Source organism: Crotalus tigris, unplaced genomic scaffold (assembly GCF_016545835.1).
Source record: "Crotalus tigris isolate CLP2741 ecotype Arizona unplaced genomic scaffold, ASM1654583v1 scf7180000018585.330925593:3314079, whole genome shotgun sequence".
NCBI lineage: Eukaryota > Metazoa > Chordata > Lepidosauria > Squamata > Viperidae > Crotalus > Crotalus tigris.
Genome location: NW_024097088.1, coordinates 131653 through 150193, shown reverse-complemented (window position 1 = coordinate 150193; position 18541 = coordinate 131653). Strand labels below are relative to the sequence as shown.

Below are 18541 nucleotides of genomic sequence, written 5' to 3'. Positions count from 1 at the left end.
CAGATGTATCTATGTTAAGTAAGCCTTTAAAAAAAAAATCAAAACTCTGTTAATATAGGACATCAGTGTTATTTTAAAGGACTTTTTAAGCGAAACATCGCTTCAAATGAATGTTATACATACAGTTTTAATATATCCCACTGATTTGGAGTGGGTCTAAGGCCCATCGTCCTTTTTTGCACCAGCGTTTGAACACTGCAACCATATGTCAGCTCTATCAATCTTTTGCATCTTAATTTTCCAATAGTGCTCAGCATCTTCGCCCACTACCCATCAATACAATGAAATAGCAGCAGGAATCAGAGGAATTATTTGAGTCAAGACGTTTATACGAATGCGCTTATTCCAACTGAATGCAGCACATTAACACATAATCTCTCTTCTGGCACTACACACAATTGCATACTTGATAAATTTTTATTCTTTGTTTCGGTGTACTTTTTTTTAAAAAAGACAGTAACATCTTAAAATCAATCTATTTAAGCAGAAGCAAAGTGGACGTTACAAATTGTTATAAAAAAATTTCAAATCCTAGAAAAAGGAGATTTCGGCACCAACGGGACCAAGTAGGCATTTGTCAAACCTCACATTTCTTGAGAGAAAGGGGTGTCTGGAATCACTGGCATGGTTGTTATTTTAATATAGGGAAAGAAAAGCAGCAGCAGGGGAAGACGGTTTTCATGGCAAACCCAGCAGCTTCTCTGGGGTCCTGGCAATAAACAACTGCAATATCAAAGCAATAGTGCAATACATTATACAAAAAAAGGACTACTCGTTTCTTCCCAGTTACACTCAAAGGCCGACTCACTTCTTCCAAATCTGAATACAGATATACATACATAAGTCCATTTCCCTTTTCTGGGTGACTGGACTGCAGCTGTACTATGCCCGCTCTCGGACCACGTGATCAGATTCCACACGTCTGCATTGGGTCCTTCGGCCTCCAATGCAGTTCTACTTCATTTCCATTCTGTAACAAAACTCCAAATTACGACTTCTGATGGGAGTGTCTCTCCCCCCCCCACCAGTTCATCTTCTGCAGAAGAGGCCGCAACTGTATAATGATCAGCTGGCAGTGTAATCATGATCCACAGGTGACACAGCAAATCTAAGGGCTTGATTACAGCCACGACGCTCTTCCACTGCAGTGTTTGTGCAGGCTCCACAAACAAGTTCAAAATACGAGCTCTGTCCTGGTTTGCTTTCCTTTATCCTTCATCCAAGCCTTCTGCAGACTGTCGATGAAAGGCGATTAATGAGGCAACTTTTGAAGGAGGCAACTCTGCTTGACTGCCCTATGCTAATTAAAGATGTTCCCTTCCCACAACAAACTTTTCATAGTCCAACTAGAAAGCAGAGATAAGCAGCAAAAGAGCCAGTCTTCCGATGTACGTTTTTCAGTATCACAGGACAGGATCCGACTATCGGATGTTTATCTTTTACTACTTTAAACTTAAAACAAAGGTTAAGAAAGCAATGTGTGTGCAATACTTGTTGTCAAAAAAACCCTGATTTGAGAGGCAAGTATCTGTCAAAACACTTCTATAAAATTCAAGTATGAAAGAACCAGAAACATTCCTTAACCGCTGCTAAATATCCAAACTGCGGATAGAATAGCAGGAGAAAAACATTCTCTTGTAAGTTTAATCCTCTTCTCCGTTTCCAATACATTTACGTCAACCATGAACTATGTTTGGTTCATTACATCAACTTCTGTTATCTTATATATTTTCCTAAGAAAGACTTCAGTTTTGTCACAGCCCAAAGTATACGCATCCAGAATGCAGATGACATGTTGCTTCTCCTGGGCAGCTGTTTTCATATCGTCTAGTATGCAAACAGATAGCGGACATGTTACACATTCAGGAAAAGCAATTACCCATTCACCAGTTTACCTTAAGATTAATCCCAGAACGATTGGGAACAAGAACAGGAAAGGAAAATAATTCCAACCCCAATAATGTGGCAAGCAATTACAACATAGGAAAAAACCTTACCTAACATGCAAAGCAATCACAGATACGGGCTACTTTTCAAACCACATGAGAGCAAAAGCATCAGCCGTTTGATTTTAAAACAAAATCCGTAGATGAGAAGAATTAAAAAGAGGGTAATGCCCTAATTTACAATTCCTAAAGTTAAACAATCACAAAATGACCCACTCTACCGCTAAAACCCACCGTTTTTGTTTTAAAAGAGCATTACAACTTCTTCCCTTTTCTAGAATTTGAAGGAGTAATTGATTTCTTATAGCTGCCTGTTTCCCAATATAAAAAATCTATAGAAACAAAGTGACTGGCACCATAAAGATCTCTTCTTTGGATCTTCCATCATCTGGGGAATTTAGAAGTTCTTAATATAGCACAGAGAAAGCTGGCATTGATAATTTGAAGAGGATAATTTGAAAGCAACCCACACTCTGAGTTATAAATTCAAAGCCACTGAAGGCAAACACCTGCAATGAACATGTATTTGTTTAAACATGCGGTTACCTTCTTTAAATTCTCTACAGCTGCCAAGATAAGTATTTTTAAAAACGGAAAAAAGGGGGGAGTTTCAAAAGTATCATTGCTGGATAATAGTGCTGGCTCCCTCTTCAAAAGGAAACAGATTGGTCCATCTAGATTTAAATTATTTTTAAGGTGAGAAGAGCACTAGTCAGCAAAACCCTCAAGCTGGCTCTAAGTAAAACTGGTTAGAAGACAGCTCTACAGTGGAGATATTATGAATTGAGCTATCAGATTGTAAACCTTAATTTGCAATTGCTTATTTTTAGACAAGTGACAACAGCCGCATACAAATAATTGTTATCGGGAAGATCCTACCTGGAAGTGAAAATAACTCAGAAAGTCCTTCTTGGTTAACGGTCTCCTGGCAAGGTGAAGTATCATTTATGTGAGAAGGTCCTGCATTTTGTGATGTATCTTTGACTTGAAATAAGTAAGAGTCACTCAGGAAGGCAACCTCTATGGCTACATCGTGATTTATGCCTGTTCAAGAGATAGGGTACTTTTGTTAATACCAAAAAGCTGGGTTAACGAGTTATATGATTGTCTTCAAGAATCTGGTCATCAAACAAAGCTTTAAGTCCAAAGCTTTAAGTCTCATGCTTCACTGTCCAAAGCTGCAGACAACTGCCTATCCAAACTTTCCTTGAAAGAATTTAGGGAAACATCTGCATTCCTAAATGGTTTGTTGTTCCGTTCGTTTTTCCAATGTTTTAATTCAAAAGGAAATCAATGACAATGTGTCTCAGTTTAAGCAGGTAACCTGTCCTGAGTTATGTCTCAAAATATGAGCGTAACTCTATTAAACAATTCACCCATGGTTTTTTTCATTATCTGCCTTCCTTTCAGATTACAGTACGTTTTAAACTGTTTCTATCATCGTACTTCTAAACTGAGCAACATACAGTAACTCAACCAGTGTTAAAATGGTAATATATCCCTGGTCTCCACTTACAGCTTGGGACAGATCCAATATGGTGTCACAAACGCAGGCATGTTTTCGTTTTGCTTTTGGCACCAGGCAAGTTTGGGTTTATGCTTGAAATTCCCTACTTTCAAGAATACTGTGTTTTACAGCCCCTTTGGCTATACGGAAAAAGGTTCTTTGAGCTAGTCTGCCTTCTTTCCAGTTGCTCTAAAAAAAACCTCATTCCCACACACCAGCAAACATGAATCACATGCCTTGTAGCACTGTGTGGCATTGTCTTTTTTTTGTTAAGACACAACCCCACACACGTTCAAATTCCTAAGGGTGTCGAAGTTAGTAGTTACTTACCAAGAATAGCCACTTCATAGTATTCGAGAGGACAGGCATTTTCAAAGTGACTCATTTCTCCACTTGTTAGACATTCTTCTGGCTGGAATTTGGCTGCTTGAAGATTGTATTGTTTCAATAAGGCTTCTTTGTGAGTATAATTAAATTTACAAGGGAAGCTTTCTGGGGATAGCTTGCTGAAGTTCAAGTGCTGGGCTAGGTTGCCTTTTACAGCGGTCCAGAGAACACTTTCCCAGGAATTGTAGCACATCCTTTGTGGGTGAACTTCTTCAGATGCATCAGCTATTTCTTTGTGGCCTGCTAATATAAAGACAGTAATCTGTAATCCAGAAAATTTTAAAATATCTTTTGAGCACCTCAGCTCCAAAAGGGCTATTTGACCAGGAAAGGCATTCAAAACAGCAAGTCAGATGAGCTTCTTCAGCTAATCTAAGGGGAGTTCCTGAAGACTTCTGAAGTTGATGTATATTCTATAGCTGAGACAAGGGTGTAGTCTTTCTAGTTTTGTGATAAATTCACTATATTTATATTCTATGGCCACTGACATATAGAGCAAATGGTGTTAATCCAAAGACCAAAAAGAGATAAGCACAAATACTAATGCTAATAAATAAAACCACAAGAAGTACTAACGCAATAGATAAATGCAGTTCAAATTAACCTTTATTTTATTATATAGTCCTTCATAAACAAGTTGCTTAATAGCTCCTGACATAAATCTAGCCATTAATATGACAGATCCTTATTAAAGACTAAAGTACATACTACAGTTGTATTAATAGATTATTTTTTATGACTATGAAAACAAATTATTTGATAGTTAATTGAATGATTAATGCATTGTCTATTCTGCTTTAGATTATTTTTATACAGCCTCTCATTCATCTTTAATTTGTATAATAGAATTAATTCCAAACGGCAAAGGGCATGAGATTATGTGATCCAAAAAGCTGCATTAATGAAATGAATGCAAGTGAATAATGCAAAAAGCTGCATTAATGATATCAATGAAAGTCTAAACAATTGGATTATGTGTCACTTGCAGTGCAATTTGGAGGCAGACATCCATTCAAGATAAACACTAACAGCAATGCAGCAAACTTCAGTTGTTGGGTAATACCAAGTTGTCATGGCATCGGAGTTCTCCTCCAGATCCCAAGGAACCATTTGGCTTTTAAAACAACAACAACTCTACAGCTTAATTTAGCTGTTTTGTATACTAGATCGGCATACCAGATTAACATATGGCAAAGTAACCAGTAGGGATCTATAAGATGCATCCTAAATCACATTGCTAATCACATTCATCAAGAAGTACAACCTTCGCACCTCATAAGAATATATATATATATATATATATATATATATATATATATATATATATATATTAACATATTAACAATAACATCAAAGATGGAGAAAGCACATTACTACTATTTGCTTTCTACCCCAGCTTACTGGAATGTAAAAAGCCGTTACTAATATAACCTTCAGAAACAAAGTACATACTTTCATGTGTTTGTGCTGTTTCCATCAGTTCTGAATTGTCGTTCTCTTCATCAGAGCTATCTTCCAAGAAACTATACAACCTTCAAAATTTCAAGCAGACTGTCACTGAGAGCAGCAAAATATCAGATCGTATTATCAAAGAAAATATGACACAGCTGGTATGTGTATCCGAAAAGCACTCAGGAAAGGGGATTCCCCATCCTTTCCATATAATTTTCCTGCCCTTCCCCCTGCTCCAAAGCTACTATTAGTCTGGCTGGGGAAAACCAGATCCCAGGTGAGTCCCTAATAGCTAGTGAGGAAAGCAGAATGAAGCACCAGCATCTACTGCCAATTAGAATAGGATAAAAATAATGAGAAACATATGATGACATTGTCACAGAAATCCCACTCTTTCATATGTGCATCCTGACTTCTGACCCAAGTTAGTGTTAATTTACAGCATTTATGCCACAATAGACTTGCTCCCTTTGAAGACAGATGAGCAAAATATCTAGAATGAAAACACTCTCACTCCTTACAGTTTAAAGACATCCTCATTTTAAAGGAAGACTCTCACATTCCAGCATTATTTACGCAATGGGAAGACTATATTCCTCTCCCCACTACAGTCTAGCAATGGAACCACGGACTTACCGTAAATGCCGGCGTATAAGGCGACTTCCGCGAGCGCTGAAATCGGCGCCAAAGACGGGGGTCGTCTTATACGCCGAGTCGTCTTATACGCCGGAAATACTGGTAGTTTCCAGCGTATAAGACGACGTTCTAGGAATGCGGCCCGGCTATAAAGACGCGGGTCGTCTTATACACCGGGTCGCCTTGTACGCCGGCATTTATGGTAGTTCCTTTCCCACATTATGAGCTATACAATATACACAGCAGATCCTTTGCAAAAAACTGGAACTAAAAAAAATCAAAATTGCTCGACAGCAAAATGAAGTAAGTCACCACTTTAAAAAAAAAATTATGAAGAATTGGCCACTTACACTCTTTTTTTGCTTCTTGACCTTGTCACATATGAAGGCTGAGAAGACCCTGGAGAATGATCCGTGGTCCTTAAAAATAGATTTAACAAGCTTCAAATTTATTTGGAGGCAATTATTTTACAATAAAACAACTTCTTTACTGTGAGCTCAGATCACATAATTATGCTCCAAAGAATAACATAAAATACACAATTGCCAAAGAAACCAGAAACTATTCCACTTAAAGCAAACACTTCCTTACTCAACAGCTGCAATCTGTCTCTTTGCACAACTCCTGGTTACTATGCTTTGTTGCTCCAGAGATGGTGACTTCTGCTTAGAAGTTGATTCTCTCACTTGCTGGTGCTCTGACAAAGTACATACTGAAGGCCTTTTCTCAATCTACAGAAATAATTTTAAATTAAATTTACACACTGTCTACCAGTTAGTATTTTCCATATTTTTTAAAGCTAGATTCAGTTTCATCACCAGAAACAGCAGGATCAATTTAGCAGAAAACACACACACACACACACACACACACACACACACACACACACACACACGATCTTAACTAAGATATAAAGTTCTGTCTCAAACACCTTTCCAATTTATTCTCACTGCTTTAATCAAACAATGCAGAAACTGTGACATATGTCAAGATCTTTCTTAAAAGGTCACGGTATCACAGAAGCTTAAACTATAACTTTCTAATTTTACACATGTTCAAAATAAGAGAAAAATAGTTAAGAAGTCATCATCGCTACAGGTTCTTTAAATTCAAATACAGAATATTTCAGTTTTAATCATGCTCATACTATCTTAAGTGCTCAGCTATTAATGCTGAAGTACCATACCTGAATTGGTGATTTTCCTGAGGCATCCTGGGAGATACTGCTACAGCTGACACGTCTTATAGCACTAATTATCCCTCGAAAAGCAATGTGCTTCTGTTCCCTGTAGTGCAAACTGTCAATCTCCTTGCCAATATCACCAATGTATATCAAAACTAATTCTTCTGAAATACAATTTTTAAGAAAGATAGCACCAAGTAAGTACAGGAACGGGATATGTAAAATTCAGATGGCAAAGAATATAACGTGGTTATTGTTGTTAAACTGGCACAGCATCAATCTGAATAAGTTCACTTTGCAAACAATTGAGAAAATCCGGCTTATAGTCTGTTTCAAGTATAACAGTGAACTTCAATTAGATGACACCATATAGCTGTGGTGGCAAACCTATGGCACGCGTGCCACAAGTGGCATGCAGAGCCCTCTCTGTGGGCACATACACCATTGCCCCAGTCCTAGGCCTTCAGCTGGGCTTTATAAAACCTTTTCGCTTTAGGCCTCTGCTGCCGTGTGCAAAAAAAAAAAAAAAAAAAAAAGGTTCAATCAGTCAATTTCAACTTCAAAAAGATCTTGCAAAGTTGTAATTGTTTGATTGAACTTTTTAGTCCCATCCAGTCTGCCATTACCACCGCAGCCATGCCCACCCAATGGGCCACGCCCACCCGGCACCTGACGATACATAAGTGGGTTTTGGGTTGCAGTTTGGGCACTTGGTCTCTAAAAGGTTCGCCATCACTGCCCTATAGCAGTGTTTCTCAACCTTGACAATTTTAAGGGATGTAGACTTCAACTCCCAGAATTCCACATGCCTTAAAATTGTCAAGGTTGAGAAACACTGCCCAATAGCATCACTTAAAATTCAAACACTGTCTCCAGCTATTTTTTTTTTTTTTTGACATGGAACTAAAATAAGACTTCAGTTAAACAACTGATCTTAGAAAGTTTAAAAGGGGATAACGAGTGAAGAATTGTTACCCTTTGCTACAACCTCACCTAATGACAAATTCTCAGCATCTATAAATATTTCCCCTGGGCACAGCTGCCCAGAAATATTTTCTCTGCAAATAATAAAAGGCTACTCAAACTTGGCCGGCACGTTTGAAACTACAGAAGGAAATGGCGTACTATTTATATTTTTACAATATTCTGCAAACGTAGGTGGGAGTGGCGGGAAGGCGTAGTATCCCCCAAGGACGATCTTGTCTGCGTAGGAAGCTTCCTCTTGGCTTGCCATCCACTGGATAAAGTTTTTCACTTTCGGATCTTTTATATAGGGCTGGCCCTTGTGCCATCCTACGTTAAAGAAAACAAGACAAAAAGGCACGGCAGCTGTAATTAAAAGATTGAAACAGCAGCTTTTGAAAGTGACTGTGCCACATTGGTTTCCAGCATGGTGCTGTAAGGCAAAGGTATTTCGTAGGCTCTCAACATCAAAGTGGGTTTGTCTAGAACAGGGGTAGGCAACCTTGGCTCTTTTAGGACTTGTGGACTTCAACTCCCAGATTTCCTGAGCCAGCATGGCTCAGCTTCGAAACTCTCCCTTTCCCCTCAGCATGGCTGGCTCAGGAATTCTGGGAATTGAAGTCCACGAGTCCTAAAAGAGCCAAGGTTGCTTATCTCTGGTCAAGAATGTCACGGAATTTGTAATGGCAAATGGGGGTGTAATTGTTGTGGTTCAACCAGGCAGGCAGGAAAGAGGCAGACCGTGTATTTCTAAACCACTGAAGAAAGTCACCAGAGGTAGGGCCAAGACTTACAACCCTTTGTTCTTAGTTACAACCATGACTTATGGCCGTTTTTCATACTTATGACCACGGCAGCACTGCCATCAAAATTTGGACGCTTAGCAATTGCCACGTATTTATGACCGTCGCAATGTGCTGGGGCGTCTTCTGATCCCCATTTGTACCCTTCCCGACTTCCGTCGGGCAAAGTCAAGGGGGGAAGGGGTCAGGTTCGCTTAATGACTGCATGATTTAACTTAACAACTGCGGTGATTCGGTTAACAACTGCGACAAAAAGGTTGTAAAATGGGGCACTTCACTTAAAAACTGCCTGGTTCAACCTCGAAAATTATGGACTCAAAACTGGGGTCATAGGATTACCTGCACGTACCACACGACCAATGAATAAAATTCGATTCTTACTCCGGAGAATTAATAACCTTTATGAAGCTCCTGACATAATTTCTACAATACAGAGCTGTGTTGTTAGGCTGGATTGCTACAGATAGGGAAGGTAAGAAAGTCTCGAATATAGTCAAATGTACTTACCGTAATGCCGCTATCAATGAAGGTACTAGAAAACCAGCTCTTGTGACGACTTTTCAGTCTATCCTCACTCAGTGAATACATTCAATTATTCAGAGTGTCAACATATTTTGGGATACAAAAATGCCAATGCTTTGTTTGTTTCAACACAGCACCAAAAACATATTGTTGATATTAAAATAGCATCAAATAAGAACGCACAAGGCTGTCACTCTTGAGAAATAATCAGCGGAGTGCCAAATTAGGGGAAGTAATCAAGCCACTTGGGGCTGTCTCATCTGGCGAGAGTCTTGTGTGAAGAATAAAAAGGGGGCAGCACTTTCGGTCCTCACAATTATAGTACCGCAAAAGTGTAACGTGAGCTACAGAAACTGGCAAAATGGATACACGGAGAGAAAGACAGCTGACATGATTTGCTAGATTAGGACTGGAGATGAAGTTACGTATTTTTATAAAAGATTTTTTTTTTTTTTACCTGAAATAAACATTTGACTTTTCACAGAAGTTGTTAAATAGACCATACTGGAACCATTCTCGGAAATAATTCGTTCCACTCTCATCTGGGTACAGACCAAGTAGGCCACTAGAGACGGAGAAGCATCGTATTATCTCTTTATTTATTTATTTGGCTTTCAAGTTACTCCAATCAAAGCAGATTCAAAACAGCATACAATTCCCCGTTTTTATTAATTTATTTATATCATTACTTGGCCACCCATCTTACCATAGGGTAACTCTGGATGGCATACAATTATATCTAAATTAAAACATCAAAAATTAAAATCAAACCTCAAAACCATGTTTGTAAATCTCAATTAAACAAAACTAAACCTAACATTATATAGAATAACCACAACCCAAATCAATTTTTACAAAAAGATCATTGATGCCAGTCCATGACTGAAACCCGAGGCATTGATTCTGATACATTTATGTTTTTAAATGTTAAGTTTTGAAAGAAAAACTGTCAAAAGCAAACTAATTATTATAATTTGTAAACTAGTCTCATTTTCTAAGTTTTTTTCTGCAGCATTCAAATTATTTTTTCAGAACACTTTCTGCCTTTGGCCTGGTGTTCGTTCATACAGTACAGCTTCAGAGTTAGAGCAGTGCCTGATCTCTATCACTGTAAACTACAGATACAATCTTGTGTGCAGAGACGCCATGTTACACTGAAAAACATCCTGTATGTATAAGAAAATTAAATGTTGCCGGAGGAAATGTAGAGACAACTGATTGACCTCATCAGGGGTAGGCAACCTGAACCATGCTGGCTCAGGAATTCTGGGAGTTGAAGTCCATGAGTCATAAAAGAGCCAAGGTTGCCTACCCCTGGTCCAGATACTAGACAAAGCGTTCTCTGGAGAACGTTTTGTCTAGTATCAACTGCAATCCGAAACTTCAATATTGCATCAGCTCATGAGAAACAGCTTGTTTGTCACCAAATAGAGAGAAACAGTGAGGAAGAGATGGGGACACACGTGTATTGATTACTGCCATTCCTGCCCAAAATGTAAAGTTATCAAAACCATGCAGCAGATTATTAGATGCTGGACTCAATAAGATTTTTGGTGTGATATAGTGGTTCTTACTTTTTAGGTTCATATTTACACATCCTCTTTTTAATTTGTAATCAAGAACAATGTTCTGAAGTCGTGGGGGTTGTCACTAAACTGCAATGCAGTCTTACCTTCTCTTGTGAGTGAGATAAAGCTACAGACTACAATGAAAACATATAAGCACTGATAGCCACTTCACATTATCTTATTCTCAATCAGATGGAATATGGAAGGAAAAAGGGAACGGGAGGTATATGCTGTCAACAGGGTGTCAGTTTATTTTGCTGTCACTAAACCAGTTCTTGCAGTGTTCTAATGATGTTACTTAGTTTGGTAATGAAACGTCTGCAAGAATCACCACCAAGCTTGGAGAGCACCAAGGACCCCTCAGTTCAACCCCAGCCTACAACTATTCTCCTCCATTGGCTAAATATATGCAGTTTAGAATCAATGAAATCCAAGAATTCTTCACAGTTCATCCTTTCTACTGTGACAACCGAAAAATCCGAAGACACCATGACAGTGTTACCCAGTACTCTGATTCCTGAAATTCCAAACAAATTTGACAGAAAGCAATTACACTAAACAGAAATTTATAGAATACATACTTGGGTAAATTTGCTCAAATATATCTGGCTGAGATGTGGAAAACAATTCTATCATAAAAGGCTGTTCTGAGGTCCCATCAACAACATGTACCCAGCGATATGTCCAAAAGTCTTCCACACAACCTATACAGACAAAATAAATGTTAATTAATGTTCTAAACATATCTCTACCAGCCAAACATGTAATCTTTGAAAATACCTTTTTTCCTCTTGCGCTCGACCCGTCCAACATATTGTACAAGTCCTATGATGTCACAAAACTGATTTTGTGCTAATTGGTCCAATTCAGATCTGGGATTCAAAGCACAAGAGATCTTAGGATATAAAACAGATAAACACTCACTAGAATTCCAGAAATTTATTTATCCAAGACAGTCACTAAATGGAGATGTTCAAACAATACATCAAGGTGGGCTATGACTTCCCTGAGAATTTGTTTCTCCCAAACTACCTAACCACAAAGGTTTTTAAGACATTTGAAAACTTTATGGTCAAAAATGGCAGCTGTAGCCAGGCAAGTTTTTGTACCAAGTTACATCTACACTAATTGCCTCCTTTTCAGGATTGGGAAGTCTTCCTTAGTCACTTGTGACTCCGTCACTTCTATTTGGATTACTACTACTGATGCTTAGAAAGCCTTCAGAGGCTACAGTTGATGCAAAATGAATTGGTCAAGGCAACAAGGGTTATAATTTTGACACTCTGGTTTATTTTATGAGTGGGTTTACTATTTTTGAGAGGCATTTTGCTGGGTGATTTTTCTGATATTTAATTGCTCAGTGTTTTTGGGAAATAGATGGCATACAAATAAGATTTAAAAAAACAGGTATTTATCATGCAATAGCTCTATTCATTTGGAATAAATGCACAGACAATCTATTGCTTTTTTACAGAATTTTACACTGGCTTCTTATAAACCGAAAAAGCTATCATGTCACACACGGGCAGCAGGCTTGTGATAGTAACATTCACAAATGCAGCTAATAATAATCTGGCTTTGTTGTACCATTTTAACACTGTTGATAGTATATAAAGAATTAATATCTATCACCATATAGCATTTCATAAAGAATTTCATTTCTTTTTTTAGTCTCCCTCTCAATTTTTTAACACTAATATTCCAGTCTGGAAAAATAAGTCATGAAAAACAGATATAATGATAATATTAATAATAACCTGGTTACAAACTGAAATTCAACTTCTGGCAACTTCCACTCTGGTTTAATTTTATGTTCTGGAATGATGTTAATTTTAGCTGGGGGGTCTCGGACGTTCAAAGCAATTTCTAAAAAAGAATTAACCAGATGATGACAATTATGTTTGACAAAATTACCAGCTACATTAGTTTTGTTCTAGTCATTTAAACATATACATTTTTATAAAAGTTTGTTTTATCTAATTTTAAACACTTTGGGGAAGGCATATGGCAAGTTGCCTAGACATGACAGAGAAACTTGAAACAGGGCGTCAAAGGACAAAAAAATTCCCCCCAAAGCAGCAGCTGTTTTCAACTGTTGCAGACAGATATTTCATTTGTGCTTCTTAGGAATTAAATCTAAAAAAACCCAGCTCTACTACCTCCCTACTCTCATTCTTTTCTTCCGTACATAACTGCCTTTTTTATTTATTAGACTTGCGTGCTGTTCATATCGCCTGTTACAAAACTGGCTCTCCAAGGCCATTTAAATCACGGATAAATTACAGGAGATCTGCTACAGGAAAGCACGTTGATATTGGAGCAGTAGAAATCAGCCTGAGCACTTAGGTATATACCAGTAGAAGAAACACATACAACTGTTAGATGGGAACTCGTTTCAAGAAAACTACAGCTCTCAACATGTTTTCTTTCTTTTTTTCTACCAGCTGGGAAAAGAAAGCACAACTAAGCAACTGTTCTACACTGAACAATGGCTATCAATATTCATAAGCAACAGGAGAATTTGATTATAACCATCTCAAAGGAACTATGATGGGTGTCTTGGAAAACTAGCATTTATATTTGTATAAACTCTCCCTTCCACATTCTTAAATTAATGCATCAAGACATTAAAAAAAATCATTCATAGTGTTATAAAAATGAGCTAATTAGAGCAATTGAAGTAAATAGAATTGGTCACGCTATTCTTTTACCGTGTACTTTAAATCATTTATTCAAGCAACCAAAAAGGGTCTGCTAAATATATGACAGATAATTAGATATTTAGAGACTACTTAAGCATCCTATTTAGGCTACAGGAGGCCTTGCTTTTCATTTTAATATTCTCAGTTTAATTTACACCTGTCCTTCACTTGGACCTTCCTCCCGCCAACATTATTTTTAATTCTCCATTATCAACCGAATCCTATCAGCACTTCCAGAAAACAAAAAAACAACAAAAAAAATCTGCTTCCACTGACCTGTTGAGAAATAGATTTGAAAAGTCTCAGACCGATGAACTTGAATCTAATACTTCACAAGACAATTAGAATCACTGTCAAACTGTTTACATGCATCATCGGTTTCCCTTTATTGCTCCTTCCGACCAACGAACAGTTCACTTTCCTGACTATGTATTTTCTTATATACGCTTATGTAATTATCATCTGCCTAAACCAATCCACTGCAGGGTGAAGGCTTCTTCAGGGAAGGTTATGGGCTGAAATCTGCCATGCTGCTTCGGTGCATTTTGGTTAGATTGATGCTTTTGGACTTCCTGGTTTAGATAGGGCTGAGAATAACTGACCAGCCCAAAGTCACCCAGCCAATTCCTGGATCCAAGGGAAAATTAGAACTTATGTATCAGACATCAGGATGCAAGCAAATCAAAATAATTGGAAACTAATTGTGGCAGTCGGAGCCCTCCTGAGAAGAGATGAATTAGATACAGATCCCATGTTGTGTAGCCAAGTAGGAAAATGGCTTCCTGCTATTTGGGAATGATTACTGCAGTAGTGATTGGTTATGACAATCGTTTTTTTTGCTGCCTGAAGTAACAAAATAACATACATTCTTTGTCTCAGATAATCATTGTATACAGGCCAAATGAACAGTCAGATAGACCTTTGCTGACCGACTACAAACCAATGAATTTTCTCTAAAAGCTATTACCCCTCCCCCCCAAAAAATAATAATGTTTGGGATACTTAACCTATTGAACTGAATCTCTTCAGGTGCAAATCTTCAGGACTTGGCTGTATTGTAGAAGATATACTTTTTTTCACAGCATATTTTTCAAGCAGCAGCACTGTGCCAATGTTCATACTGTGATACCATTCAGGGCATAAAGGGCCCCATAGCACCATTAACACCATGCCAGATTGATCGGCCACATCAAAACAAGCCTGCAAATATAAGAACATTTACTCTTAAAAAGTTAAAGGCTACATTATTGAAGTGTTATTTTAAATGCCTGAGGTTGAAGCACGCTTTTCAGTCTATGCCCTTTGCTTCTAAATTTATCATTAAAAATTATATGCAACGTATAATCTTAAGAGCAAAAATTCCACAGGAGTTGAAACTGGGAAGGAACGAGAGGGATCGAAAAAGGTAGAAACAAAGGGCTTAGTACCAATAAAGGATAATATTTGTAGGTCAGGGTTGAAATGAGGAGTCCCTGGGCTCTCTGAACTTCCTTGACTAGCACTGATGCCGTTACCGAGTTTGCAAGAAAACAAGCAAGCTCAGAGAGCACCAAGGATCCCTCAAAGAGTTTAGTTTATGGTTTAGTACATATTGTGGTGAGATTAATGAATGGAGAGCAAACGGAAGGGATGAGATTCTTCTTTGTAGACATAGGAATATGGGATGTCATGGGAATGGGCCTGTACACGCTGAAGCTCCTTTAGGAGAAGTGTCAAAAATGGAACATCGTATCTAAAAACAAATAGCACCAAAAGTAACAACATATTTAAGGGAAATTTTCAGAACGTTAAACCGGTCTACAGAAGGCATGTTATTTAATATAATTTATCAGAGTGGATGCAGAATCATACTTGCTTCCCCTTCCTCAGCATTGGCTAAGCAAAATAAACACTTCAAAACAAATCAAATAGGTAATTATTTAATTACATATTATTGTACTACAGAGGCATGTGGTGATCGCATCATTGCACAAATGCCATGATTTATGTACTTGTGTCGAACAATCGGGTGCATAAAGAGGGCATTTGGATGATGACAGGGCCGACAAATATCCCATCATTTTGGCGTCACTCTATTTTGCAACAGCCACTGCTGAGGTACTGAGAGTGTTTGGGTTTCAGCATGTAAATATATACATAAACATACTTTTAGTTGTATTGTACTAGCTCTTGACTATATTTACTAAAATAATAAGTCCGCGTAAAAATGATTTTATGGATAACTGAAGTTGGTCTATCTGGGATTCACATTGTATTATTATTATTAACACAGCAATACATTTTAGATACTACTTAAAAAAAATACCTCTGTATTCCTACCTGATACGGCACATCTAGCTTTGATTTTGGTTTTCCAAAATAGCGTAACCGAAACTTATGGATGATTCTGACAAGCAACGGTGGGAAGCTGAATCTGCCCTGCCAGGTCATGTCCAGAATAGAGATAGATGTTGGTTTTAATTCTATGGGGAAAAAAGAACAAGAGTAAATATGAGCTCAGAACTGGCAATGCTGCAATGATTTCACTGCTTTTATATATTACTACAAATACTAACTTCAAAGCCCCATGTAGATAAATTAGCTAGTGGTACAACATAACTGCTTTGATACTGACTCAAAAGCATGCAAATATAACTGTTCAATTCAGATTCAAAGTCCCAAATCGAAACGCATTTTAGAGCATTATTAAAGAAAATCTAATAGGCAAACACTGAAAGTGCGGCAACTCAAATGGGACACCAAACCATAGCTTAGTGTTGCACAAAAAAGCAGTAAGCTACTTCAGATTTATGTACTTAGGACACAGGAAAGCAAGAAGCCTAAGCCATAAAAACTGAGCATTTCTCAAACCAACAGGGTCTCTGTTGTGGGAAGGAACTGGAGGGAAAGCTAAAGTTAGGCAAGATGTAATTCTGATAAATAGAGACTATGATTCCTTAAGTGACAGCCAGGTTGATGTAATGTTTAAAAAGCACCAGGCTGGAAGACCTTGAATTTTAATCCTGCCATAGGCACAAAGCCAGCTGGGTGTTGATCAATCCCTCTCTCTCAGCTCCAGGAAGAAGACAGCAAGGGCAAAACACTTCTGAAAATCTTTACTAATCTTGACTTCAAGGTCCCTCGAAGGTCTTAGGGAGCTGGCCAGGCACTTGCCCTGAGTCAAGGCCGATTTAAAAGACCTATATGCCCATATGCAATTCCTTCCTCCAATTCTGGGCAGTAGCTGTTCTGCTACTCCGAATTTCTTAACCACACTTTGACTGCTCCTTCTTCCTAGAGGCCAAACTATGGCTTGGCACCCCGTTAACGACACAACCCAATTTTCTGGCTCCAAGAACAGTTAAGGATCATTCAAGGACCCCCCTAGGCTTCTGTGTCGTCATGTCACTCCCTGCATTTTGCCCGTAGTCTTTCTCTGGCCTGGCCCTCCTCCACTTACTCTCCAGACTGTCCTCCCTCAGGGGCTTCCTCGCCACCCACACGTCCCCAAAGGGATCGTCATTGTTCCACAGAGGAAGGTAATGCTTCCTGCCCCCCTTCAGGGGCAGGGCGGTCTTCGCATGGCACATTCCGAGCTGGGAGGCAGCCCCCGTGAAGGCCGCGGCCTCTGCTAGGATTTCCAGCCCTTCGATGCACACAAAGCCCAGACTGAGGCTCCGCTCGTTGTACATGTAGGAACACTGGGTGATCTTCACCAGCCGGCCAGCCCTGAGCCCGTTTTTGTGGACCAGGCCGTTCAGCTGTGGGGCCAGGAGGCACTTCTCCTGGCAGGTGCCATCTGTGACAGTCACGTCATAGTAATAGACCGGGAAGGGGGTGTTGGGCAGGGGCGGCAGCCCATCGGCCATATATCTCTGCAGGAGCAGCACTGTCAGCGGGGGTGCCTCTGGCAGGGAGACCCTCAGGTTTGAGGCCTTGAGGACCAGGCCCTGCATCCTCTGGAGCCAGGAGTCTGCATGGGGGCCAGGGGCACCACTTGGAGGGTTTGGGGCCACCCCGGGGCTCTTGGCCCCTGACACGGCGCCCTCTTCGGCCAACTGCCTGCTGGGGCCTTCCTGAGGGTCCCCCGGGCCTCTAGAGGGGCCCGCAGTGGCCTCTTCCCCCCTCAGGCCTTTCTTCAGGCTGGCAGCGCCCTTCTCCATTCCCTTCCAGGCCCGGCCCTTCTGCTCCCGGTTCGCTGCGGCGAGCCCAAGGCCTGCCTCCCCGCCCTTTCTGCCACTCTTCGCCCGCCCTGGGCGCTTCCCCGGGCCGAGAGGAGGAAAAACAAAGAAGCCTCGGCTTTCTCTCAGAGCAGACCGCGCTCAGTACCCGGTCGCCGCCGCCATTGCTAAAGGGGCGGGGAGAAGGAAGGCCGCAACGAACGTTCGCTTTCGAACTGGCCAATAGGAGCGTAAGAAGATGGGCAGGGTTTCCCAAAGGGGCTGGACGGGACGGCCAATCCACGTGCGGGAGGCGGGACTATCGGGCCGAAAGGAGCGGGGCGGGCTTGGAAGGAAAAGGGGCGGGAGCGCTCCGAGAAAGAAGCCAATGAGCACGAAGGAGGCGGGGACAAAGGAGGAAAAAGTTTCTTAATGTTGAAAAATTTGCCCTCGTTTATTGTTAGGAGAAATCCCCAAAACTGTCGGTTTAAAAGGGCTGTTAGGTTCTGCATGGTGCTGGATGATAAATCCCTTTGAAGGAGACCCAAATTCAAATAAAAGTATAGGGGGGGTGGTAAAGTGCTTTGAAGAATTATCAAGATATGAGCACTTTGTATTTTCTTTCTGAAAAAGGGAGAAGCTTTTCTGCTCAAGTGCCAGCTTTGGAATGGGCTTTAAAAGATGCCGTTATTAGGATGCATTATCTCGGTTTTATGAGTTGCTTTGCAGTGGC

General features: G+C 39.8%; 1 protein-coding gene across 2 annotated transcripts; it reads right to left on the bottom strand.

Moving 5' to 3' along the window:
• Window positions 1-403: 403 nt before the first annotated feature.
• On the bottom strand, window positions 404-18002 carry RADX (RPA1 related single stranded DNA binding protein, X-linked). Of its 2 annotated transcripts, none has more exons than XM_039354669.1 (15): window positions 17109-18002; window positions 15989-16131; window positions 14677-14869; window positions 12725-12833; window positions 11748-11839; window positions 11549-11671; window positions 9857-9964; window positions 8237-8404; window positions 7115-7275; window positions 6520-6659; window positions 6279-6347; window positions 5293-5372; window positions 3784-4083; window positions 2826-2990; window positions 404-1827 (listed from the first exon to the last, which is right to left on the bottom strand). In XM_039354669.1, the coding sequence occupies exons 1-15, from the start codon at window positions 17809-17811 to the stop codon at window positions 1688-1690; spliced, it is 2694 nt and encodes an 897-aa protein (XP_039210603.1). In that variant the 5' UTR covers window positions 17812-18002; the 3' UTR covers window positions 404-1687. The 2 variants fall into 2 exon arrangements, with proteins under 2 accessions (XP_039210603.1, XP_039210604.1); XM_039354670.1 differs by having other exon boundaries at window positions 3784-4080.
• Between the last annotated feature and the right edge of the window lie 539 nt (window positions 18003-18541).

What these genes read in the sequence shown, in the direction of transcription:
- RADX (XM_039354669.1), bottom strand. Translation starts at nt 17,811, where the DNA reads ATGGAGAAGGGCGCTGCCAGCCTGAAGAAAGGCCTGAGGGGGGAAGAG. An exon ending in ATTTGAGCAAATTTACCCAA is followed by an intron (nt 9,965 to 11,548) that starts GTATGTATTCTA and finishes CTCCGTCTCTAG; the next exon opens with TGGCCTACTTGGTCTGTACC. An exon ending in TCAAGAAGCAAAAAAAGAGT is followed by an intron (nt 5,373 to 6,278) that starts GTAAGTGGCCAA and finishes GAAATTTTGAAG; the next exon opens with GTTGTATAGTTTCTTGGAAG.